This window comes from Ambystoma mexicanum, chromosome 14 (assembly GCF_040938575.1).
Source record: "Ambystoma mexicanum isolate Mex_15411 chromosome 14, UKY_AmexF1_1, whole genome shotgun sequence".
NCBI classification, from domain to species: Eukaryota; Metazoa; Chordata; class Amphibia; order Caudata; family Ambystomatidae; genus Ambystoma; species Ambystoma mexicanum.
The window spans coordinates 480,993,698-481,019,276 of NC_090940.1; the positions used below are offsets into that span (position 1 = coordinate 480,993,698).

The 25,579-nt window shown below is 44.9% G+C and overlaps 1 protein-coding gene across 3 annotated transcripts in view; it reads left to right on the forward strand.

Moving 5' to 3' along the window:
• Positions 1-25,579, forward strand: part of PAPOLA (poly(A) polymerase alpha) — a 1,157,717-nt gene that overhangs the window by 829,166 nt on the left and 302,972 nt on the right. For all 3 annotated transcript variants that reach the window (XM_069637718.1, XM_069637717.1, XM_069637719.1), the window contains one exon: positions 15,959-16,059. In XM_069637718.1, coding sequence (XP_069493819.1) covers positions 15,959-16,059 — 101 coding nt within the window. The remainder of the gene's footprint in view (positions 1-15,958; positions 16,060-25,579) is intronic.

Below are 25,579 nucleotides of genomic sequence, written 5' to 3' on the forward strand. Positions count from 1 at the left end.
ACGACATTGCGTCATTCCATTCTAAGATGAAGGCATGCAAAGAATTTGGTTTGTCCCAGGAAGAACAGAAAAAGGACTGTTTTTTGTTCAACCACATGGGTAAGAGGAGGTCTGTGTTCTCGATACCAATACTAGACCATGTATGGAAGGAGGGGTTGCAGACAATGCGTCACCCATTTTCAGAGCCGGCAGTGAAAGGACGCCTGGAAAAAAAGTTTAAGGCTCCAGAGTCTACCCCCAAGTGTTTATCCTCCCAACCAACGCCAGACTCGGTGATGTCGGCGGCAGCGGCGAGGAAGGCGAAGGCCCAGCACAAGTGCACGACTCCTCCTGAGAACGAAGCAAGACTCCAAGATGCCTTTGGCAAAAAAGTGCTATCCGTGGGAGCGACCATAGTAAAGGCCGCAAACTCTCTGGCAATTGTTGCCAGATACGATAGGGAGATGTGGCACAGGCTAGCTCCGTTGCTTGATCATCTTCCGGAAGAGCATAGGAAGGCAGCAATGTTACTCGTCCGAGAAGGTGAGGAAGCCTCAAATCACGCAATAAACATCGCGGTGGACCTCGCTGAGTCAGGCTTCAAGCAAGTCAATAATGGGGTCGTATTACGTCGACAGTCATGGCTTAAGTGTACCTACTTCAGGCCAGAAGTACAATACAAAGTTTTAGATATGCCCTTTGAGGGAGACCTTCTTTTCGGTGAGAAGGTGGACGAAGCCCTAAAGGGAATGAAAGAGGACTCGGACAGGGCACGTTCATTGGGTGCCCTCCAGAGTGGCAGAAACTACAAGTCTTTTCGTCCCTTTAGAGGGGCTTCAGGTAATTCAAGATTCTCTGCATCTGGAGACAGATCCTTTGGCAGATCTGCTTACCCCTCCCAGGGATACAGACGTGCCTCCCAAACGGCAAACCGTCGCCGGAACTTCCAGACTTCCAGAAAAAGACCATCATATCCGTCGTCAAGAGGCAAGCAAAATAAAGATCAGCAGTGACATACAACACACCGTTCTGGGGGGAAGAGTTTCAGCATATGTCGACGAATGGGAACGAATAACGACGGATCAATGGGTGCTGGATACTATAAGAAACGGACACTCTCTACAATTCAAACACAGCCCTCCGCAAATTCCACCTGCGTTCACCGCTCATTCCCATCTGAAGATACTGCAACAAGAGATAACACTCATGTTAGCAAAGGGCGTGATAGAATTAGTTCCAACATCAGAGAGGTCAAGGAGTCTACTCAAGATATTTCGTCATAAAAAAGTCGAACGGCAAATGGCGTCCCATTTTAGACTTACGCGATCTCAACAAGTCTTTAAAGAGCCTAAAATTCAAGATGCTCACTCTGCAGGAAGTGATCCGCGCTGTTCAAGAGGGGGATTTTCTAGCGTCCCTGGATTTACAGGACGCGTATTTCCATATTCCAATGTGTCGGAAACACAGGAAATTCCTAAGATTTGTAATAGGGCGGACTCACTACCAATTCACGGTTCTTCCTTTTGGGCTCAAGACCTCCCCCAGAACGTTCACGAAATGCCTGGCTCCAGTAGCGGCCTGGCTAAGGAAGCAAGGCCACCATGTATACCCATACCTCGACGACTGGCTGGTAAGGGGATCCTCCCCAGCGTCGACCAACACAAGTTTACAAGCCACCATGCAGCTTCTACAACAGCTGGGATTCGCCATAAACTTCAAAAAATCCTCTCTGCAGCCATCGAGATCGCTGGTATTCCTGGGGGCACAGTTCGAGACCCAGTTAGGGCTAGTGAAACCTTCTCTCGACAGAACCTCAAGACTCAAGCAACAAGCATGCCGACTACGGTGAAACACCAAGATCTCAGTGAGAAAATACGTTTCGGTCCTAGGGGCATGGCATCCTGCATCCATCTGGTGGAAAACTGTCGCCTATTCATGAGGCCAGTCCAGGAATTTCTCGCGGACCGATGGACGCAGGCTCAAGGATCGTGGTCAGACAAGATAACCATCGACGACGACAAGCTGCTTCGGACCCTTCAGTGGTGGCAGAGTTTCCACAATCTGAACAACGGCATACCCCTACAGGAGCCGGAGTTTTAGCGAACCATAGTCACGGATGCGTCCCTAACCGGATGGGGAGCTCACATGCGTGCTCTCCAAACGCAGGGTCGCTGGTCTCCAACGGAGTCACTCCTACACATAAACGTGTTAGAACTCAGAGCAGTACGATGGGCCTAGAAGGCATTCCTGCCACACATCAAGGGCTCGCGAGTACGAATACTGACCGACAATACAACGGCCATGTTTTATCTGAGGAAACAAGGAGGGACGCGATCAAGAACTCTTTCCATAGAAGCCCAGAATACATGGCATTGGGCATTTAAAGCACGAAATTTCCATCGTGGCTCATCACCTTCCAGGAGTGAGGAACTCCCAAGCAGACTCCCTCAGCAGAAGCATGGCCCAGATACACGAGTGGGAAATGGACACAGGTCACCTGATGAAAGTGTTTGAGAAATGGGGTCACCCGCCTCTGGACGCTTTCGCGACCAAAGACGACAAGAAATGCGAGCAATTCGCAAGCAGATGGCCTCAAGAGGGCTCCAGGGGGGAGGCATTCTCCTTCCCATGGACGGACATGTTCCTCTATGCTTTTCCCCCGTTCCCCCTCATACGGAGGACAATACAGTGGATACGCAGATACAATTGCCGGGTAATTCTAGTGACACCATACTGGCCAAGGCAACCGTGGTTCTCCGACCTGCTTCACCTGTCGCTGGAACATCCCATAGGGTTTCCGAAAGCCCCGAACCTACTATCCCGGGACAAAGGCACGGTGTGGCATCACGACCCGGACAGTCTCAACCTTACAGCCTGGCTCCTGACTTTTCGGAGTTCGGTGCTTTAGACGTTTCGGAGGATTGTCAAAAAATTCTGCAGGCGGCTAGAGCCCCTTCTACAAACACATCCTACTCCTATAAGTGGCGGAGGTTTTGCGAATGGTGTAGGGGACAACAGGGCCTACAACCGTTGTCGGTAACGCCAGAACAAGTTCTACCTTACCTGCTCCTCTTGGCGGAGAGGGGATTATCCTTTGCATCGATAAAGGTACACCTGGCCACGTCCGACATAAAATTCATTTCGTGGAAGTTGGCATTCTTGATTGCTATCACATCAGCTAGAAGAATCTCGGAACTGCAAGCGCTGGTCGTAGACCCGCCATACCTAAGATTCTTTAAGGACAAAGTAGTCCTGGCAACTAATCCTATGTTCATCCCGAAAGTTCCGGCAGTGTATCACAAACACTCGTCCATTGTTCTCCCTACTTTCTTCGCCACATCATCATCGGCAGCAGAAAAAGCTCTTCATACCCTGGACGTTAAGAGGGCTCTGAAATTTTACCTACATCGTACACAGGAATTCAGGTCTACTAGACAACTGTTCGTCGCATATGGTCCGTCGACGAGAGGAAAAGCAATCTCTAAACAAGGATTGGCTCGATGGGTCTCATCGACGATTGCGTTTTGTCACTCTAAGGCCGGAAGGCCACTGCAAGGACATCCTAGAGCCCATTCTACAAGATCGATGTCCTCCTCAACAGCTTTATGGGCAGGAATTCCGTTGACGGACATATGCCAAGCTGCGGCATGGTCAGTGCCCCACATGTTTACCCGCCACTACTGCCTTGCCAGGCAGCATGCGGACGAGGTGCAGATGGGAAGAGCTGTCCTGCGCCATCTGTTTCAGTAAGGTAAGCTCCACGCTGTGGAGAATCTGTTGTCTACCTTTTTAATGACAGTTTATTTTAGGTGGGTAAGGCTATATGCGGTAACTTATTCCTACTGTACATATGCATTGTGTAGTATGTTGAGGGTATATTACATTACATTCTCACCGCCGTCTCAAGTGTTACTGCTATACAATCTATTCTAAGCATGTGAATCCATGAAAGATCCAATGCTGGAGAAGGGAATAGTTTTTACCTGTAACTCCATTTCTCCAGCATTGGTATCTTTCATGGATTCACATGCGCCCGCCAACCTCCCCGGAATGTAATGTATTTAATTGATAAATTTAACCCTTCCTACTTTGGAGGGGCCGAAATCTGAAGGGGAGCCGCGGGGGCGGGCCTCTTATACGGGGACGTCCTACGGAGCATGCGTAGGCGGGTCCTAAAAGGACATAGATAGGACACAAGTGTCTGAAGTTTTCCTATTGGAAAAGGCTATATATGTGTTCCGAGTCGTCCCAGTCTGACGACGGGGAATATTCTAAGCATGTGAATCCATGAAAGATACCAATGCTGGAGAAATGGAGTTACAGGTAAGAAACTATTCCCTTCATCCACCTCCTACAACTCTAAGCTTATCGCACTCAGTCGCCAATTCCTGACCCCCACTAACTGCATCACACTAGCCAGGGCTTTGATCCTATCAAGGCTTGATTATTGTAATGTACTACTACTCGGCATATCTAACTCAAACCTCAATAAATTACAACTCATATAAAATAAATCCCTTCGAGCCGCCCTCGGAATAAGAAAATCTTACCAGATTTCCAAAACCAGAAGAGAACATCACTGGTTACCTATCAAAGCGAGAGTCATATTCAAAACTCTTTATCACCATCATATGCCTCCATAATAATGCCTCCATAAAAATGCGTCCATCCACCTAAACCATGCGATTGCAAAAAAGAAATAATCAGATCCTTAAGATCCAGCAACCAAGCACTCTTAGCTATATCCCACTACAAAAATCCCAGAGTAGGAGGCAGTATTTTCCAATATCTAGCTCCGAAACATTGGAACTCCCTACCACTCACCATCAAAAATGTGGGAACCTTCACGGGCTTCAAGAAACGGTTAAAAACGTGGTTATTTAATCTATAACACTAATAACCGCTACCATGCTACTTGTAAATAGTCCGTACTGGTGCATACCACCCACTTTGTAAATAACTGTGCCCTCCATTTTTATATCTGTTAATTTACTATTCTCTGTAACTGTAATTTGCGCTTAATGGCCTTTGAATGTGTGATTAATTAAGCTGTCTGTAACCTCGCCGTGATATGTAATGGTTTGGGTGCTAAACAAATGCAATAAATAAATACATTTTATACACTGATTAATTCACTCACTTGTGTCTATCTTTTTTCAAAACTTACTGTTTGTATCTTGAGTCTTGTTTAGCTGGTATCAATTCGGTGTTTTTCAATCTGCTTTCTTGATCAATCTTTATAAAAATGGTGCAAAATGGCTTACTAGACTGTGATTTAGATATCATTCAGTATGTAGCAAACAGTTTGATGCAAGTATGTTCTGCTTTCACTTGCTCGTCGCCGGGGCGGTCTGTATGTGCTTATTACCATCTGTATCTCGATTCACCATTAACTTTAGATGGTCCGTCACTCATGATTCTCGTCCTGGTCCTACTTCCCCACAGACATCGATCTAGGATTAAAGCTATGTGTTAATTGAATCCTCTAATTAGGATATTACATTCCTTTTAAGGTGGCATGGTTCTTATTGGTCTGTGATTTCACTTACTCTATCTCTTGTGAGGTTGAGATTGACCGCGGGTCAACAATAGTTCACCCGATCTGTTGTCTCAAATTCTCGTCGGTGGAGTTTGATTTCCCTAAATGACCTTGTTACGTGTCAAGGGGAGATTTCTGAGATTATTGCCAGTCTCCTGTGAGCACCATCTTTAAATAGTTTCCTCCTCACTGTTCTATATTGAAGGACTATGAAGTCTGTGGTTATTCTATTGATCTATGGCATTGCTGATTCGTCATTGGCATTAATTGTCTTAACTCCAGGTTTTTTTAACTTTTTGCTCCAATTTTTACTTTTTATACTTGCGGCAGTATAGATATCCTTGCTGTGTTAGGAATTGAATTGATATTTTTTCTCTTGCGCTCGTACACAAGTGTTTCGGAGTGCGACAAGGCAAGGGAGGGGAACAGGGGAGAACAAAACAAAGATCTTACTAGGCCGAGTGACATTGAGAACGTGCAAGTGCATGTGAGAGAGAGGGGGGAAATGTGCATGCAAGGGTGGAGTGCAGAGCAAATGAGAAACAGATAAATTATTTATAAATAATAAAGGCAACCAACAGTGGTAGTGCAGCCAGCAAGTGGCAAGTGCTGGGTTTAAGGCAGCAGACAGGCTAGGTCTGATAAGTACAGGAAGAAAAGGGGGGTGTATGGCAGTGCAGGAGGGGGGCAGGGTGAACAGGTACCTGGGCTCGGAGGACAGAGGGTGGCCAGGTGCAAGGTGCCAAGAGAGAACCGATCAGCAGGGGAGAGGAAGGGTGAAGGCAGAAGCAAAGAGGAAGGTCTTGAGGTGCTTCCAGAACCGGAGATGTTTCTCAAGTTTTAGAGTGGCAGGGGGGCTGTTCAGAGGGAGGCCCCAGCTGAAGACAGAGATCTACCCCCAGCTTGTTGCTTTGAAAAATGACTGACCCTGAGGGAGTTGGAGGTAGAGGAGTCAAGAGGTGAGGTGTTTGTGGAGGGATAGCTGATGGTATTTTGGACCAAGGCCCCAGAAACCCTTGTGGACAATGCAGAGGGTTTTGAATTTAATCCTTGCATCCACTGGGAGCCAATGGAGAGATTTCAGAGCTGGAGAGATACGATCCCGGGGCTTGAGGCAAGGACAAGTCTCGCAGTCCTGTTCTGGATTAGTTGCAGATGGCGGGGAGTAGAAGCAGGTAGATTTAGAAATAGGCTGTTGCAATAGAGAGAACCAGAGCTTGGGAGACAGTGAGCTTCTGGGGGAAGGAGAGGAAAAGCTTTTAGATAGTCTCATAGTTTGATCTTATTCCATTCAATATTTTCTTATAGCCCTATCTGATTGCATTTAGTCAGGAAGATTAGTTCTTGTTCTTTCCTAAATACACAGTCTTTGTCTGCATTGGCGTCCTTACTTCATGGTATTCTGTATAGCACAGCCCATTTTTATTTCTTCACAAGCATGTCCTAATCTTAGGAAGTGATCTACCATTGGTGCTTCTTTGATTTTATTACAGATACAGCTATTTTGTTCACTAATCCGTGTTTTAAATTTTCATAGTCTTACCTAAATATAACTTGGGGCAGGGACACCAAATGCCATATACTCCCATTTCGGTATTGCAATTAGTTAATGTTTGTTTCCACTTTGTCTTCAATCCTATGTCAACCACCTTACTTTTTGCAGTAGTGGGGCAACTTTTACATTTCCTGCAAGGGACATGTCCTCTGATGGTTTCCATACCCCATGTTTGTGAGACTCGGTTGTTTCTGTACTATTGGCCGGATATCAATTCTCATAATCTGATCTTTTATGTTTCTACTCCTTTTAAATTCCATCAACAGGAGTCCTAGGGATGTCTTGGCTTCTTGTAGGATTCTCCAGTTCTTTTTAATGGATGTAGTGATCTCATTAGACCTGTCTGAATAGGCGCTCACAAATACCATTTTTTTCAGAATGTTTGTTTGTTGCTCTTTTATTACAGAATCGCTTCCCTGTTATTGTTCTTGCCCCTTTTGCAGGATTTTTTTACTGATGGTTTGAGGTATCCTCTTTTGAGCAATTTACATTTCAGAAGTTCTGTTTCAGTGTCAATTTTGTCCATGCTATTCAAGTTGCCCGAAGGGGAGGTTTTCTCTAGTGTGTTTTGGGTGAAAACTCTCATAGTTCAGCAATTCATTTTTCTGTTTTTTTGTGGTATGGTTTTACTGCCAGTTGTTTCTTTTCAATATCCGTGTAGATGGTGATATCTAGGTAGTCTTTCTGTGAACTGTTCTAATGTGTGTGTTGCAGACATGTATCCTGGTTGTTAAGCCACTTCACAAAGTTGGTTATTTCTTCCACTTCGCTCCCTTTCCATATTAAGAATAGATCATTGATGTAGCTTTTCTTTGTTTTGATTTTATTTTTTTAAGGGGATCAGGTCTTTATAAATCTTGGTCTCCCCTGTTTCTACATATAAATTTGCTATACTTAGTGTCACTATTGCCCCAATTGCGGTTCTGTGATTTTGTTGATAAAATATATCTAGAAACTTAAAATAGTTCTTGGTCAGCATCCTCTCTACACACCAGATTATGAACGAGTTGGTTTTGTTCGGTGTACGTTTCGGATGTAATAGTTCTACCTTTAGGAGGGCTTTTGCCTGAGGAATCATTGTGTATAAAGATGCAATGTCTAGGCTGGCTAAGGTTTCTTTACTAGGATAGTATGGCATTCCTTCTACTTCAATGATTATGGCCATGGTATCTTGCACATTACTTTGTGTAACATGTGGTCTAAGATTTACATGTGCAAATTTAGATAGTTTAAGAACCGAGTAGATTCCTGAAACAATAGGACTTCTGGGTGGATCATTTAGACCCTTATGTATTTTAGGTAAAGTATAGAATAGAGGTACTCTGGGTATTCCCTTCATCAGGAATGTCGCCTCTTGTTTACAGAGCTACCCTCTTGCTAGGGTTTTTTCTACCTTGACTCTTATCAGACTTTGTAATTTTTTAGTGCAGTCTGTATGTAACTTCTCTTAACTGGTTTGATCATCAAGTTGTCTCTTACACTCTTTGATGTCATTGTCTGTATCTAAAATCACTTTTCCACCTCCTTTGTCAGCTCTTCGTAGAATAATGTTTTAATTGTTAGCTAGATTAGTTATTGCTGGTCTTTCATTTCTTGAAATATTTTGAAATTGCTTTTTTATTTAATCAGTTTTTTCTAGTTCTCACAGGACTCTTTTCTCAAAGACTGTAGCTTCTGCACTTTTGCTGTGTGATGGTGGAGTAAATTCAGAGGGATTTCTCCCGCCAGATTCGTTGGGTTTAGACTACCATGTTTCATTTTGGAAATACTGACGAAGATGTATTTTTCTGATGAACTGTTTGAATTCCACCCTAAATGTAAAACTATTGTGTGTTGTAACGAAACCCAGCCCTTTATTCAGTATATTATTTTCTATTGGTGTAAGGGTATGGGATAGGTTCACTACAAGGTTTGGTGGCCTCTTTTTTTACTCTTGGTTCCATCTCCCATTCTCTGTGGTCCTGATCTAAAAAAGATCTTCCATCTTGGCCTCTTCTTCCTCTACCTCCCCTAGGTCTTCGATTATTATAGTTTCTTCCTTAATTTCTTTCTCTGTATCAATTATTTTGCTCTTCATCGATTTCCATCTCCTGAGCTATCCTCTGTCGAGCTATAGGACATGTTTCCGAATCTTACTTGTTCGGGGCGCCGCCCACCCTTTCTGTGAACTGCAGGGAGAGTTTGCAGAGGATGATTGTGCAATCCTGATAAAGGTAAGTTTCCTGAGGCAGAAAGCAAGTTGACCACTGGAACAGAAGATCCGAAGATGACCAGACACGTCTGCAGCATCTTCCAGTAACTGTGAAGAGACCACTACTGTCCTGACTACTGTAGATAGAGTAGGCCTGTAGAGGACTCCTCCTTCCCTTTGGCTGGTGGGACCAACTAAACATAAGACGACCTACAGAACAAGCCATCCAAGGGCATGCTGTGACCTTCCTGGGCTGCAAACTGCCAATACTCAATTGCAGTGCATTGTCTTCCCATGAACGAATCCTCCCAGAACTTTGTTGCGCTCCAGTTGGACCTTCAGAGACAAGATCCCCCTCCTCAAAGTCCCCTCACCAGAGTGCGGGACCGAAGAATCAAGGCGGATTGACCAGGCGGTAACTATTCATCCTTGGAGCTTGTAAAAAGTCACCAAAACTCTAGTCCTCTTTGCTGCTTTGACATCCCTTCCAGAGTCCCTCCTTTCGTCACCACGACCAACGAACAGGAGAACAGGTCCACCGCTTTTGGATCATGAAAGAATCCAGCTACATCTTCATCACTCCTCGGGTGCGTTGAGACTTGGGGTAGTACTTAACTCCAGTTGATTTGTCACTCCTGTGTTACTGGAGTGCTGAATCCGGTGTTTGGGTGTTCACCCATACTATTCGCCCAGGTCTAATGCTTGTGCACCTATAGGGAGTCATTTCCAAGGTCCCTGATAAATGTTTGACCAACAAAAGCATTCTACTGACTAATAATCACCATATCCAACTTTACCTTATCTGCTGCTGTGTTTTACCTGCATTCCCCCCAAAATGACTCTAAAGAACTCCCAACTAGTTAGGTATGGACTGTAAAGCCTTGTGGCGCATGAAAATTATTATAACTCTATGGAAGTATTGCATGGCTGGTGCTAAAAACCTATTTTATTTCTACAACAGAAAATGTTCTGAGTGACTAAAGTAAGTGTTTTCACTTAACTCAATGAGTTCATGAACTGGACATTTCATTACTATTGGTTTACTCATCTGAAGTATGGCTGAGGTTTTCTATTGTGTTGTTTAGTTTAAATGGTACTTGATCAAATATAACTGTCTTGTGTATATAAAATACATGTCTATTTTACTATAACTTTAAGTGTGTTTCTTTGGGTCTGTCACGGTTTATTAGGCAGTTGCTCTCAACTTGGTGAGTTCCCCCCTCCCAAGCAAGGTGGCATGCACCCAAATCACTTATACTGATTCACCTTTAGTGAGGACTCCAACCTGTCTTGCACCACCCCAACTAACACCTTCTATGCCACCAAAGAACTAGGAACCAGGCCCGGCGTGTAGTAAGAATATATAGATTTATTTAAGGTTTGACAAAATGGAATAGAAACCAAAATCTCAACCACCAATACTGTGGCACTACACCATATCACAACTACAAATGACTTTACGTTATTAAAACGACAGTAGAATTTTGAAATATGCAGTCACAACTTAAATCAGATTTAATTGCAAACTAACCAATAGAAAACATTCACAATAGAATCACAAAATCTTTTTGGCTTTATTTTGATAAAGGTGATGTTTAAAAAAAGAAACTCAATGAGAAAATCATTTTGGCTTTATTTTTAGAAAGGCAAAGTTGGGAAAAGGAACTCAATGGGGGAAATCGTTTTTCAACACACATTCAAACATGCAGTACTTTGGGGATTCTGGTTTGGGATTCACAGAAATAAATGGGAAATTTTGTTTTGCAACACACATTCAATTGAGATGCAACGCTTGGTAATTCTAGTTTGGGATGCAAGGGAGTAAATGAGAAATTTTGTTTTACCCCCTTCCCATTCACTTGAAAGTTTGCGTTTTCGGATTAGTTCTTTTGGGATTGAGGACCCCGCTCCCCTTCTGGACAGGAGTTGGGGGTTTCAGAAGGCCATTCACCCACGTCTTTGTCTATACCGGCTCTAACACACTTGGCGTGAACTTTGTTTGTTTGAACTCTAACGCGCATCCCGTGATTTTCTATATGGGAATGAATTGATTTAACTTCAATTCAATGCGCTAAAGATCTACACAGATTCCCACTGTTATGACATTTTTTCTGAAGTCCAACTAAGGGCTTAGTAAAACTTTTCAACTGAGGCAGTTCAAGAGTTCACTCTTAGTATAAGGCTGTACCACCTGAGTTCAGAGTAGCGTAGACTGAGCAGCCAGGCTTACCTTGGAAGGAAGTGGAAGAGAGGGCTGTAGAATCATTACAGATGAAATTGTAATACAAATGGCCCAAAGAAACACTGAAACACTATGTATTGTAAAAATAATTGATTTATTTAAATACAGGCAGGCCCAGATAAATCTAGGGGTAAATAAGTGCCATCACACATTATATGTAATCACAATTATAAAAACGCAACACTATACTTGAAGATACACAGACCAAAGTATAAACCTTATTTGGAACATTTAACAGTAGTTCTAGGGAAGTCAAAACCTTTTCATACACATTCGGTAGAAGTCGCAACTATTCTTGGGTAGTAAAAACCCACGGTTACTTTCACAATTGCATTCAGTAATGCCAGGGTAGTAGACACTGCCAGTTGTACAATGACTCTCAGTAACAAATCACCTAAAATGTCAACTGGACAGCATATGTTTTATGAATAGTGGAACACTTATTAAAGCTACAGTAAAAACAAACCTATAACTACTTTTGTGATAAGTTATATTAAGCTAGTAAAACCTAAGGATGTAATATTCAATTACAGGTGCTTTTGAGATCAGTGAAACACATATTGAGATAAGCAGTAACTCTTGTAACTTATTTTTTGGGTGGCACACAGCAACTCAAGTTAAGTAAAACCCATATACTTTCTTTTAACCTCACAATGTAGTCCATGTTAGATCTTTCCCAGCTATACAAGTACCTTATGTATGACTTATGAGGAACAGTTAGAACCAAAAACTCTTCTTATATCGGTCTGCAATAGTACAGGGAAAGCAAAACTCAATGTTACACTTTACTGAATGCCTCAGTTATTATAGGTAGGTAGGACCTAATGCAGACATATTCTGGACAGTCACAGCAAGTCAGGGGAAGCAAGACCCAGTTGGGGGGACACTCATACAATTATCCTAACAGAAGTAATCTGGTGAAACCAACACATTACTTTTGGTAAGAGGCGCAACCTAATCACAGGTGAGTAATATACCTTAATATCTACATTCTATTAGAATGGCAAAACTGTTTCTAAGGAAAGAAAGATGTTAACCATACTTGTGCATCACATATCCAAGGTAAGTAAGAACTTGTATAACTGTTCACTCTTAGTTACCCACACTCTTTTTCCAAGTAAGTAACTTTTAAACGCTTATTCTCATTTCTAGGCAAACGGCCCTATCCCTAAAGTCTTTCCCTTTATTCTTAGAGCATGAGCGTTCTCAGTGGCAAAAGGGGATTCACTAGGATCTAGTGACCAACAGACAGGGTTCTTAAGTAGCAAAAGTCAGAGTTCCTTAGGAAGACTGGGCAAACAGGTGAGTACCTTACGTCTAGAGTTAGAGGAGAGTCTAGGGGCTTCACGCAATGCACCCTAGCGGGATTCTAGCAGTGGGAGAGGGTGCACTGGACAAGAGGCCTCCCAATCACAGAAATCACCCCACAGCTACACAGAAATCCTAACGGACATAAGGTAAGTACATATCCAAGTCAACACAGCACCTCAGCATTGAAGATGATTTTGCAGCCGGAGGACTTCAGCATCTGCAGCCAAATACCTGGTCAGTGGATTCCTCGTCGATTCCTCGTCGTGGCGACTGAAAACAAGACCTTAGAAGGAACTAGCAGGGTTCAATGGAGAAGGCTCTAGACAAGGTTTTCCTTGTGGCTGAATGTGGTTCTGCGGTTTGGCGCCTTTTCAAGCAGCACATAAAATCACGGTTGAATTCTCGTCTTTACAAACGTCCAGCACTCTGTTGAGGGGAATGTTCGGACTCCATTCGTGTCTCTGGGGATCCACCAGGATGCCCACGAAGTTTCAGCGCGATTCGGAAGACCGTTTACTACACAATGGCTCGAGGTCCCAGGGTATTGCAGCCCTGAAAGGTTGCAGCAACGTGTGGGATGGTTCAAAATGCAGGTCGTCTTAGTCTAGTGCGTCTCGTCAGGCTCTGGGTCACTGTCGTCGTTTACTGAGTCCTCAGGTCGATTGGAAGGAAGGGCTACAGCAGGCTCCAGTTACACAGCAGGCTGTCTGGTAGCTGGAAATCGTTTCAGCCAATTTTTCCTTTATCATCCTCTTTGGCTTTGGTTCCCAGCAACAACAGTCACTTATTGCCAATACGTTGTAAAAGAGGATAACTTTAAAAAGACACTATGGAGAGTCTAAAAAATGACACCAATAAAGAGTCAAAGATTCTGTGGGTGTGGAAAAAGGTTCCCACTTAGAGGTATTAAGGAAATATATCCCACCAGTAAAGCAAAAGGTTTTGGGGTTGACCCACGTCAGGAGGATTTACCATTTCTATGAAAAGCTTACCTAACGCCCACCCTACAATTAAATGGAAAGGATTAAGACAGGCGGTTCCCAACACAATTCATTTTAAATGGATAGGGGGATATTCTATAGTGGAATTAATTTGAATTAGACTTAAAATGTGCCAAAGGTCTTCCCAGTTCCACCCCCCTACCCGCTATGCGAGATGCAGATTAACGCTGGCATTCTCCCCCCCCTCACACTTTTGATGGCATTTAGATTAATCTACTTACACAGGGGCCTCTTCTGGGGACAGCACAGATCTGGTCAAGGGCTTCAGTCAAGGATTTTCTCCTGCACCCAGACTCCTACATTAATATAATTCCCATGATCAGGATTGGCTAGCACTCTCCCTTCACCTCCCACCAATACTCCCACTGCATGCTGATGGGATCGGGAATTGAGTTGTGGGTTAGGGAGGCTGAGGAAGTAGAAAGATTTGTCATCCCAAAATGACAGGTTGGTTTTACAATTTGTGTACTAAAATGGCAGCTACCCTAATCTTACAGATAACTACATGAATCTATATATTTTCAAATTCTAAATTGTATGGCGAGTCGGCCAATATTAATTTTGTCGGTATACCCTTCCTGGGCGGAGCCACAGTTTTGTTGCACTTTCTGGCTGTGCTGTAATAGTTACAACTCAGACACTACATACTTCCAACATTAATTTCAGTCTACTACTCCATCGATTTTTTTTTTTAAAAAATTTTTATTGATTTTTTCCCCCCCGTTCCTCGCATGTATGAAAATGCCAGAATCCTAATTTTGATCATAACTTCAATTACATTCATCACACAAATTTTGTTTTTATATTGTTCCGACAGGCGCTTTTTTTCCCCCCTTTTAATATGATTCCGGACTGAGCTTACTATTTTCTTTTTATTAGAGAAAAAGGAATTCAATGTCAGTCAATGTCACTGCATAATAGGTGCTCCTAATTTCACTCTTATGGCCCCCACCATGTCTTCCCTTTAGTTGCATTTTGTTTTTTTATGTGACTAGGCCATCTGCTGGGGCCAATGTTTATTCTACCCCTCTTCCTCCTTGGCTTCAAAGGTCTTTGCTTGCTGCTAGTGCACAATTTATGGGCAGGTTTGACCTTAAGGGTAACTTCTGTTGGTCATGTTATCTGTACCATCCCATCATTTTGATGTCTCTGATTCTTTGTATTTTTAATGGAACCAAGCCTGCTTTTGCTGGGAGGGCCAGCCAAAAGGTCTCGAGTTAAAATGTTCAAAGGCACAGACCTTTCAGTTCAGTAGGGAAAAAACAAGCTGCATGCACACTTCAGAAAATACAGCTTTAAATCGACAAGATGTGCTCACATGTAACATTTTAGCATTATATCTGGGCATGGGATTTAAAATACAATCTTTCTGATCTACTATATTGGAAAAGAGGTAGATCAGTACTTAATCTAATGCACAAATAGGCCATAGTTAACATAGGAAACCAGTGTTGCTGCTACAAAAACGAAATGGGCTTTTCTCTTTACAGGCTGTCATTTCATATGATGAATATGAATTCTCTTTATTCCTGATAAAAGCAATCTGTCACTTGACTTTATTTCTTAAATGTCAGGCATCATTCCTCCTTTTTATCTTCCAAATGTTCAGTGTTTCCAATGAGTCTTTACTTTCCACGGGCACTGCTGCAGTTTTACATAATTTCTTTCCATTTCACTAGACCTTATATCGAAATCACGGTTTTGTACTGGCTTTTATATTTCTCTGGAACTCCACATTGGCTAGCTGCATTCGCACAATACGGGCCTGTCATGGCCTCTCAATCTCTCTCGCCCTGCGGTTATCTTTACCCCACAGGCCTATGTATTTACTGAGTTCATTGCACTTCCATACAGCCCACATCCTGCTCCTAAAATGTGCCTGGCTGCTCTGCCATTCTACCAAACCTTTGGGTAGTGCAGACTTGTACTAACAGAGGGGGCCTGTATACGAAGGGTTAGTTTTATAGAGTCTCGCCTGCTGGTAGACTTAAGAAAACTCCCCTAACATGTACCTGTTAGAAAGGTCTGCGTAATGTGAGGTTTGTAATGTAAATCCTAGCAAAATAAGCTGCTCATTCCATTCTGTCATTTTAGAAGGGGCTTAGTATATGACATTTCTAATGTGTTGCTTTCCTTTCAGTGGTAACAGCCCTGCACCTGTTGTGACAGCTGCATCTATGACCAATGTACAGGCTTCTGACGTGATTTCTCCAATTGTCAATTCCAATGAAAGCTCAGGAGGTAGGTAAAAATGGTACAGGCCAAAAAGGAAAAATGAAACTAAATGTTTTGCTTCTGGAACTACAATTATGAAAGTTATTTGATAATATATTAATCTAGCAATCTTATAGAAAATAGATTAACAATATTGCACTCTTGTTAATCAGCCTTGTATCTTTCATGTATTATGTTAGGGATAATTTGTCACAGTCCACTGGTGAGAAATGTGAACAGATATGCCCTGAGTGGTAGAACAGGGTGTTAAACATGGCCCAAAACTCTTATTGGGTAGCTAACCGGAGGAGTCTGGCTTCACAATTAGGGGATGGGCTGGTACCAATATAAAGTTTGTCCCATACACATGGAAAATACAAACCCAGTATAATATAATGTCAAGGTGCAAAAATTCAAGAAGCAAGCTACTAACCAGCCATAAAAAGGTTGCTGGCCACCTCAATTTTATGCATACAAAAGGTACACCATTTCTTACTCAGCAAAAGTTAAACATCACTAGCCAATTGCTAGTGGCAAGTGCAAATTCTGCACCCTGATGCACTAAAATATATTTATTACATGCATATATTCTGTTTAGATTCACATTCTATGATTGTTCTGTCACATAGTGATAGTCTGGAGTATAAACAGTTTTTTCCCAAAGTAAAAGAAGCGTGTACCTGGTCCTTCCTGTCATGATATTGCTATGCTATGCTATGTATGCAGGCCCCCAATCGCCCTTTGCATCGAAGCTCTCAATAGTCTGTCTGCCAATAAATGTTCACATGAGTCAGATTGAAAAATATCAAACATCTGTGATGCCAGCCAAAAACAGATGCTGTAACCGGTGGTTAATGTGATTTCCCAAATCGGCCCTGGTGGCAGGATTTTGTGAAGAAACTGAGCAGTCAAGGCCAAGTCTAAGGAAGGGTGCGAGAGTGGTCTAGAGTTAACAATGAGTCCACACATAGCAACTACCAAACATGAATTGGTGACTAGAAGGATTTTAAAGACCATGCAGAGCAGTCCTTTTGTATCACAAACTATCGGCACTGATCAGTGCTCTGATGGTCTTGTCGTCTTAGGAACTCTCAACTTACAATACCTAATGTCTCCTCACTTAGGAGAAGTATTTGCTTTCAACACACATATCTTGACGCATATATTCCCATGGGTTTGTTTAAATGTATTCTCTAATAAATACAGGTGCATGTATAACTCTTTTACAAAAGGGACCAGTGGGTTTTCGATCAACAATGCAAGAAAGAGTTTTCTAAACATCTAATAATACATTATTTCATACAACTCTGCAGTATTATTACTGTCTCATTTATTACTGTGTTTTGCATTTAACTTTGAAAGTCAAACTTGGGTGTGCTCTTTGCATTAATTTTGCTTAGGCTACAACCAGCTGTTTTTCTTGTGCAGGCTGCTGTGCCCTTTGCTTGCATTGAATTACTTCTCTGTAACCTTCTGGCCCAGTGACTGTTCCATACTGCTGTTATTGTATACTCTTCTCCCTGCTCCTCTCTACTCACCCATGGCGCGTTCTGTTTCTCCTATTTACTCCAACTGCTTCTCGATCAACTATCCTTCCCTTCTCACTAAGTCTGGAAGGAAGAAGTTTAAAATGGATATCTTGGCTGTCAATCCAGGTCTCCCCATCGCTGATGCCTATTCCATCGCTTCTTCCAGACAGACCCTCACTGACATCCTTTGTCGTTCTTTCGCCAGATCTATGGACCATTCATATGATCTGTTCTCAGTCCTGTCTCCTCCTCCTGCCATTAATGATGGCACACCTCTGGTAAGTTCTCATGGCTTCCTTCGACGACTCCAGTCTCGTCATTAATGTCTACCTAGGTGGCACTGTCCTGGTCCAAGGCCCTCAGGCCAATCGCCTCGTCTTTGATAGGCGCTTCACTCGCCTTATCAACTTCCTTTCATCTCCTGCTGTCCCTTCCTCCCCTCCCTTGGCTTCCTTGCCCTCTCTTCTGTCCTCTTCTGTCCCCCCTCGGGCTCCCACCTCACCTCTGCAGGGCGTACTTCTGATTTGTACCCCTCCACGGAAGGTCTTTAAGGCTGGCAACCTTGTTCATCTTGCCACTTCCAGTTTCCGCTCTGTTGTCGAACACTCCTCTGACATCTGCCACCTCTTGTAAGAACTTGATCTTGATGTCCTTGGTTTTACCGAGACATGGTTCACGGCCAGCTGTGTCGCAAGTTTTGACACTCTCCTCCCTGATGTCTACAAGATCCTCTCCGTGCCCACGTCCACCCGGCCTGTAGGGGGTGTAGCCCTGATCTTTCCTGAGTGGATTCCTGCCTCTATCATTCCTCTGCAGACTGGCTCCTCTTTCGAATGCCTTGTCTGCAGTCTCACACTCTCTGTCCCCCCTCTCTGTCCCCCTCTCTGTCCCCCTCTCTGTCCCCTCCTCCTCTGTCCCCCCCTCCTCTGTCCCCCCCTCCTCTGTCCCCTCCTCCTCTGTCCCCCCCTCCTCTGTCCCCCCTCCTCTGTCCCCCCTCGCTCTTCCCTCTCTCTCAGTTGCTACTCTACCAGCCTCCTGGCCAGATGACCTCCTTTCTCTGAGTGGGCGGACCTCTCCCTCCCCCAACCCCCCCTGCCGCAACCACTCAACACCTCCTGGGTGACCTCAATTTCCATCTCGATTCTCCCTGTTCCTCGTCTGTGCTCTTTGTGACCTCTGTGATTCCCTGTCCCTCACTATCCTCGCCTCTGGCCCGACCCACTCTGTAGTACACACACTTGATGTCTTGATATCCTCTGGCCTCCCCCTCTCCATCCCTCTGACCACTCCCCTCTCCTGGAGCGATCACTCCTTCTCCTCCCAAACACTTGTGTAAGAGTACAATATAAATAGAATACACAATTTCTTCCCCAGCTCCACCCCCCCACTCCCACCCCAGCCTACCACAACACTGCCACCTACCTTCTCAGGCATCTGTCCCATAAAGCGTGTGTCCTTTGAAGCTTTCGCCTCCAGCGTACCCCCCACCCCCGCTCCACCTCTGGCTGACTTGCATCCTGCACAGCCTTGTCTATGATCTACTCCTCTATCTCTGTGGCTCTTGATGCTCTTGCCCCATGTCATGAGGATCCGCTTGAAGGCCAAAGCCAAATTCAATTCCTGGTATGACTCTGTCCACTTAAACCTAAGTGTAGGGGGGCTGAGAGGAAATGGAGGGCCTCTGGTTCATCCTCTGACAAACTTTCGCCTGCTCCAAAGGCAATACCTACTCTGTCCACCATAAGAAGAGAGCCCACATCCAAGCCCCATGTCTCTGCGGCATCGAACATCTCGGCTGAACTTTGTAAATTCTGCATGGGGCTGGCCAACCCTGCTGCAGTCTCTACCTCTCCTATCATTTCCCAGGCCCTTTGCACGACCCTTGCCTCCCACTTCATCTCTAAAACCCTGGTTATTCTGTCCATCCTCTCATCCCCTTCCCATCTCCCCCCTCGAACGCTAGTGCTCCTACAGCCACTCCCCCACCTTCCTTCTTGTCCTTTCCTCTTGTCTCCCCTGACGAGGTCTCTAGACAAGTCCGATCTATGAAAGCCTCATCAAAACAGGGTTTTCCTTGCTCTTCCAAAACCATCAAGGACCATATTGACACCCTCGCTCCTGCCCTGTCTGATTTCTGCAACCTCTCCTTTGCCTCAGGAGTCTTCCCTTCCCCATGAAGCACTCTTGTGCACCCTCTTCTAAAAAAAATAAAAATTAAATTTAAAAAAAGCACAGCCAACCCTTGCTGCCCGGCTAACTACCGCCCAATCTCCATCACCCCCTTTCTGGGCAAACTCCTAGAAAAGCTGGCCATCTCGCAACTTAAACTTCACTCCGATTCTGTTGGTTTCTCCACGACCATCAATCTGGCTTCAGAGCTGCCAGAAGCACAGAAACTGCTCTCCTGAACATCTGTGAAGATCTGCTCTCCAAACTTAACTCTAATATCCCCTCTGTCCTCATCCTACTTGATCTCTCTTCGGCCTTCGACACGGTCAACCATACCATCCTGCTCCACAGTCTCCATGACAACCTGGGTATCAATGATCAGGCTCTGGCCTGGCGATCTTGCCTCTCTGATCGACTCTCCCAGGTCCAACTTGTGTCCTTCCTTCCTTTCATCTATCTTCCTGTCTATCTGTGGTGTTCCCCAGGGGTCCAACCTTTCACGCTGGCTTTTTAACCAATACTTGGCAACTCTTGCTCATCGCATTGTCGTTTTCTGCTCCCACTTTCAGTGCTATGCTGACGAGACTCTGCTAATTTTCAGGCTTCCCTTTGCCACCTCTCTCCGTCGCTCATCTCTGATTGCCTATCTGCCATTCAGGATTGGTGTGCCGCCACCGATCTCTGCCTGATTGCTAGCAAGACAGAGATCCTCCTCACACCCTCACCCTCCTTTCCTCTCACTCTCCGGCCGGCCTCCCTTGGCCCTCCTCCTATCGCTACCTGCAAGGCTAAGAACCTCAGGGTGATCTTTCACTCCACGCTTTCCTTCTCTGCACGCATCTCTAAAAAGTCAAACTTCCTACTGCACCTCCTCTGAGGTATTCTGCCTTTCCTCTCCTTCCCCCAGAAGCTCACTGTCTCGCGAGCCCTGGTTCTCTATAGATCGGACTATTGTAACAACCTCTTTCTAAATCTACCTTCTACTCTCCGCCCTTTGCAACTTATCCAGAACAGGACTGCAAGACTTGTCCTTGGCCTCAAGCCCTGGAATTGTATCTCTCCCGCACTGAAATATATCCACTGGCTCCCAGTGGCTGCAAGGATTAATTTCAAAATCCTTTGCATTGTCCACAAGGCTTTCTGGGGCCTGGGTCCAGTATACCTTCAGCTGTCCCTTTGTTAATACCTTCCGCCTCGAGCTCTTCGCTCCTCTACCTCCAACTCCCTCAGGGTCAGGTGTTTCTCAAAGAAGCGAGGTGGGGCTAGATCTTTGTCTTCGGCTGTGGCCTCCCTCTGGAACAACGTCCCTGCCATCCTGAAACTTGAGGAAAACCATCTCTGGTTCCGGAAGCACCTCAAGACCTTCCTCTTTGCTTCTGCCTTTGCCCTTCCTCACCCCGGCTGATCTTCTCTCTTGGCACCGTGCTCCTGTCCTACATTCTGACTTCTGGGCCTAGATACCTGCTCACCTTGCCACCAACCCGCACTGCCTGCTGGCAAACCCTTGCAGTGGGAACTGTATCTGTAACCATGCAGTTCCCCCGCCACCCCTTTTCTCTCTGCACTTAGCAGACTCACCCTGTCTGTTGCCTCATACCTAGCACTTGCCCATCTGCTGGCTGCACTACCACGGTTTGTTTGTTATTATTTATTATCTATGCCCTCTCCCATGCACTTGTGCGTTCTCAATGTCACAAGGCCTAATAAGATTGTTGTTTTTGTTCTCCCTTGTTACCCTCCCTTGCCTTGTCTTGCTCTGAAACAGCTGTGTAGGAACGCGATATAAATAAAATATCAATTTCATTCCTTCCATCCGCACCATAAAATCTTTTTTTAAGGAATTTCTTCAAGGGCGCATTGTCTACCTTTCCACAATCCTTTTTACATCCACTAGTTTATCAACAACATTGTTTGAAAGGCTCATATCATTTGAGTTTCTTGGACTATAGCACTTCCTTCCCTCTGAGTTCACATGCTCTGATCTAATATTGTAAAGTTGTGTGTCCTGCAACGACATAATATGGGTTTTAGTTTCCCATTTCTTTAAAGATATGTTTGTTACATTTTAATTAGTTTTTAAATACTAGTATGCACATTTTGGATATTACTTCCAGTTATACTGGGCATACTGATATGGAAATATTTAAGTTTTGGAAAAACAGGCAATTGCGTTAGCTCCGATATACTCAAGGGTGCAGACTCAAAGCTACCGCCTTCTCTGTTCTGTGACTGGACTCCATGTCCATTTATGCAAGCTCTGGGAGCAGAGGCGGGTAAAGGGGGACTTTTTAATTTTAACACTGGAGGGAGTGAGACCCTTTTCCTCACTCATGTGTTTTTACCTGATTTGGATTTTGTGTTTTCACTGTTTTTGGAGTCTGATAAACTCCTGCTTTTTGCATGACAGACTGCACCTTCAGTGCAGTGTCACTGAAATCCTTTACATTTCTTATAAGGTTTAAATACCTTTTCTTGTGTGAACTACAGTTCCCAAGAATAGTAAAGTGAAATTTACTTGACTTACCTTTTCTCTTTGTAGGTCCAGCACACACCATCTTGTGTAGTGCTGGGGGGGTTACCTAGTAGCCCCTTCGCCTACTTTCCCCATGTAACGTTTTTGTTACCCTCACTACTTTATATGGCTGGTGACATTTACTTTTTCCTACCATTGTGCTTTTCTACCGCAGGCTGAACCCTCAGCTGCAGTACTGCACCCATGGGTGACCATATTGTTAAAATGGCCCCCGTCGTCTTTTTTCGCCATTTTCTGTTTGTGAGGTCTTTCTTGGGTTGTACTCTGTGCGTTGAGACAGGTTTGAGCCTTTTGGCATGCTTCAACCCTGAAGCCGCCCCTCGTTCCAGTGTGTCTGGAAAGACAGGATGTGAGGGAGGGTCCCGAAAACTACCCTGTCCTTTGTCTCTAGGAATTCCTGATTGGCTGGCTGTTCAGGACAGCCACCGTGCTGTGATTGACAGCCTAGGCTGTGCATGAATGGGAGAAACCTGCTTAAAAGACGAGGGTTCTGGGACTACAGGCAGGGTTGACGTTGGGATAAACGCAATCGACGAAGAAACCATGAACGAAGCTTGCTGTAACCTCCTGGACCCTTGAATTGCCCAGTGAAGCCATGCTGCTGTGCTAACCACCTTTTTCACCTCGATAAGAGAAGCTCTGGACAGAGCGACTTCTTCCCTTGGGTTAGTGAGACCAACTAAGCCTGAGACTAACTCCACTTGACCACCCTCCCCGACTTGCTACGTCTCTGTTGCTGCGGTAGCCCAGTACCCTGGGTCGAGTGTCCTTAGTAGAGTCCAACGTGGAACAAATCCGGCTAGAAGCTCCAGGAGACTCTTGCGGACCCTCCAGATTCAGGACCTACCGATCCAGAGTCCCCTCACCAAAGTGCAGGACCGAGGGAGCGAAGAGAGTTCAAACGGTGTCCAAGATCTGCATCGGTGCTGTTTGCTAAGCGCTGAAACCGCGAAGTGCTGCTGAACCTGGAAAGAGCCCTTAGCTGCCAAGGACTTCCCAATTACCGCTGCAGGAGCCCTCCTGACGTCCTCTGTCTTGGCCCCACGGCTGAGGCTCAGGAACCAGGGTCTGCACCGCTGTGACGGAATCCAGCTGGACTACTCTTCTTCTAACCAGAGGGTCTGTTTAGGCTTGAGTTACTTACCTTATTGCCTTTAGCCGCTCTTTTCTCGCTAGGGAATTGCATTGGCTAACTTTTTTGAGTTGACTTCAACTCTCTTCTCACAAGTTGAACAGCTTGTGGCCCTGAACTCTATAACTTTGTGCCAGACTTTGCTCCAATAAGTGCATCAGGTGCATAGGCTCTGTTCCAAATGACTGGCTGTCCTGGCTCCCTAAAGGCACTTTTCTAAATCCATTGACTTTGATACTGTTTATCCCTCATAGGTGGTAGCTTGTGTATACTGGTACTGCTGGGCAAGGCTTATGTAGACTTCATTGGAGGATTTAGTTGTCCTCACATTTACTGAGAAAATGTTATACTGTTATGTTTTTACTTCCCTAACCCTTTCCTTTCTGCAACTTAGAGTCTACAAAGTATATTAGTGTGATATATAAATGACATTACTGTCTTTGTGACTGAAGTCCCCCCAGGGTGTAGGAATGGTGTATGAAGCATATCCAAAGATTATCCATTGGCTTTATTTGACTCTGAAAAGTAATTTAAAAGTATATTTGAACAGTTACAACTAATTGCCTTTCTAAAAAATGCGTATTTAAAACTGATGTTAAATAATGTATAACTGAAACCTTGAGTGTAAGTGTTACTTGGCTACTTGTGTTTACGGATTTCATTTGTACAGCTCTACAGCTCACATTTACCCCTCTTGGCTGCTCAGTCATGCTGCCAACTTGTGTAGTACAGACCTATACCAAAAGATGGATTACCTAATACCAAGCAGATAAGTGTTGTGTAGTCTGACACAGTGTGACTACACCTATAGTCCAGCATTTTATTTATTTAGTCACTTATGTAGCGCACCAAGCCCGGCGGCATCTAGGCGCTTGTACTTGAGTATGGTTACAGAAATGCTTAAGTGGTTAAAGATGAGGTTACAATGGTTACATGGTACAGTGCTAAATAAAATTGCATTACCGGTATACCAACTTGAAGAGACACACCTCATGTTACAGGGGCTGCAACAAGCACACAGGCAATGGGACAAATCGGGTAAGTTACAGGTATATTCCGGCATGTAAGCAGCGCAGGGCTACCTGTTCGAGTCACATAGGTTACATTAATTAAGGTACGTTTCATTACCAATAGGCCAACCAGCATATACGCACCTCATTTATTCATTAAAAGTTCAACCCGGACGTCCAGGAGCGAATCCCTAGATCTACTGTTCGAGGAGTGTGGGGGGACCTCTTCCACTCCTCTACGGACGAGGAGCTGGACAAAAAGAACTGCTCACAAACGGCGAAGTCCTTGTCCATTGTTACAAAGACCACGCCCAAATCTTGCACCCAATCTCAGCAGCGCTCAGAGAAGGGTCATACATATGCAGATCCAGGCAGCCGGACCGCTCGCCTTCTCAGAGCCGGTTCAAACAACAACAGGGGATGGGGGGTTAAGGGCTTTTCCCAGTCCCCCCTCCTCAGCCTAAACCTCTGAGGGAAAAGAAGGCATGACATGCCCCTTCAGGTCCACGTGTCTCCGGTGGAGGGGCGGGGGGGGGGGCAGGCTTGCTCCCCATGCACATTTCTGGTGTCAGAATTTCGCGGAACCCTGGATTCTCTCTGTAGTATCCACGGGGTACTTCCTACCCATCCCAGCCTCTCCTCCCCCCCTCCACTCCCACAGGTTGGGACAGCAACTCTTTTGGCGGAGATCCAATCGCTCGTAGAGAGCCAGGCAGTAGAGGAAGTTCCAGCCTCCAAGCGAGGCTTTGGCTTCTACTCCAGGATTTTCGCCATTCAGAAAAAGAACCAGGCAGGCCTGAGAGTTGTGCTGGACCTTTCCACCCTCAGCCTCTCCTTACGCCTGCAAAAATTCAAGATGGTTACGCCAGCTTTTATAGCGGAGATATTGGACAAGGGAGACTGGATGTGCTCCCTAGATCTGAAGGACGTGTACTTGCACGTCCCAATTTGGCAGCCCCATTGTTCTTTCCTATGGTTCAAAATCATGGGCTACCATTTCCAATACAAGGTCCTTCCGTTTGGCCTCAACTCGGCCCCCAGGGTCTTTACTAGGCTCATGAACGCGGTGGTGGCCCTCCTCGGAGCGCAGGGCCTCCACATCTACCCATACCTCGACAACTGGCTTGTCAGGGCTACTTCTCCGGAAGTGGTTCACCACTTGTCCCATGCCCTT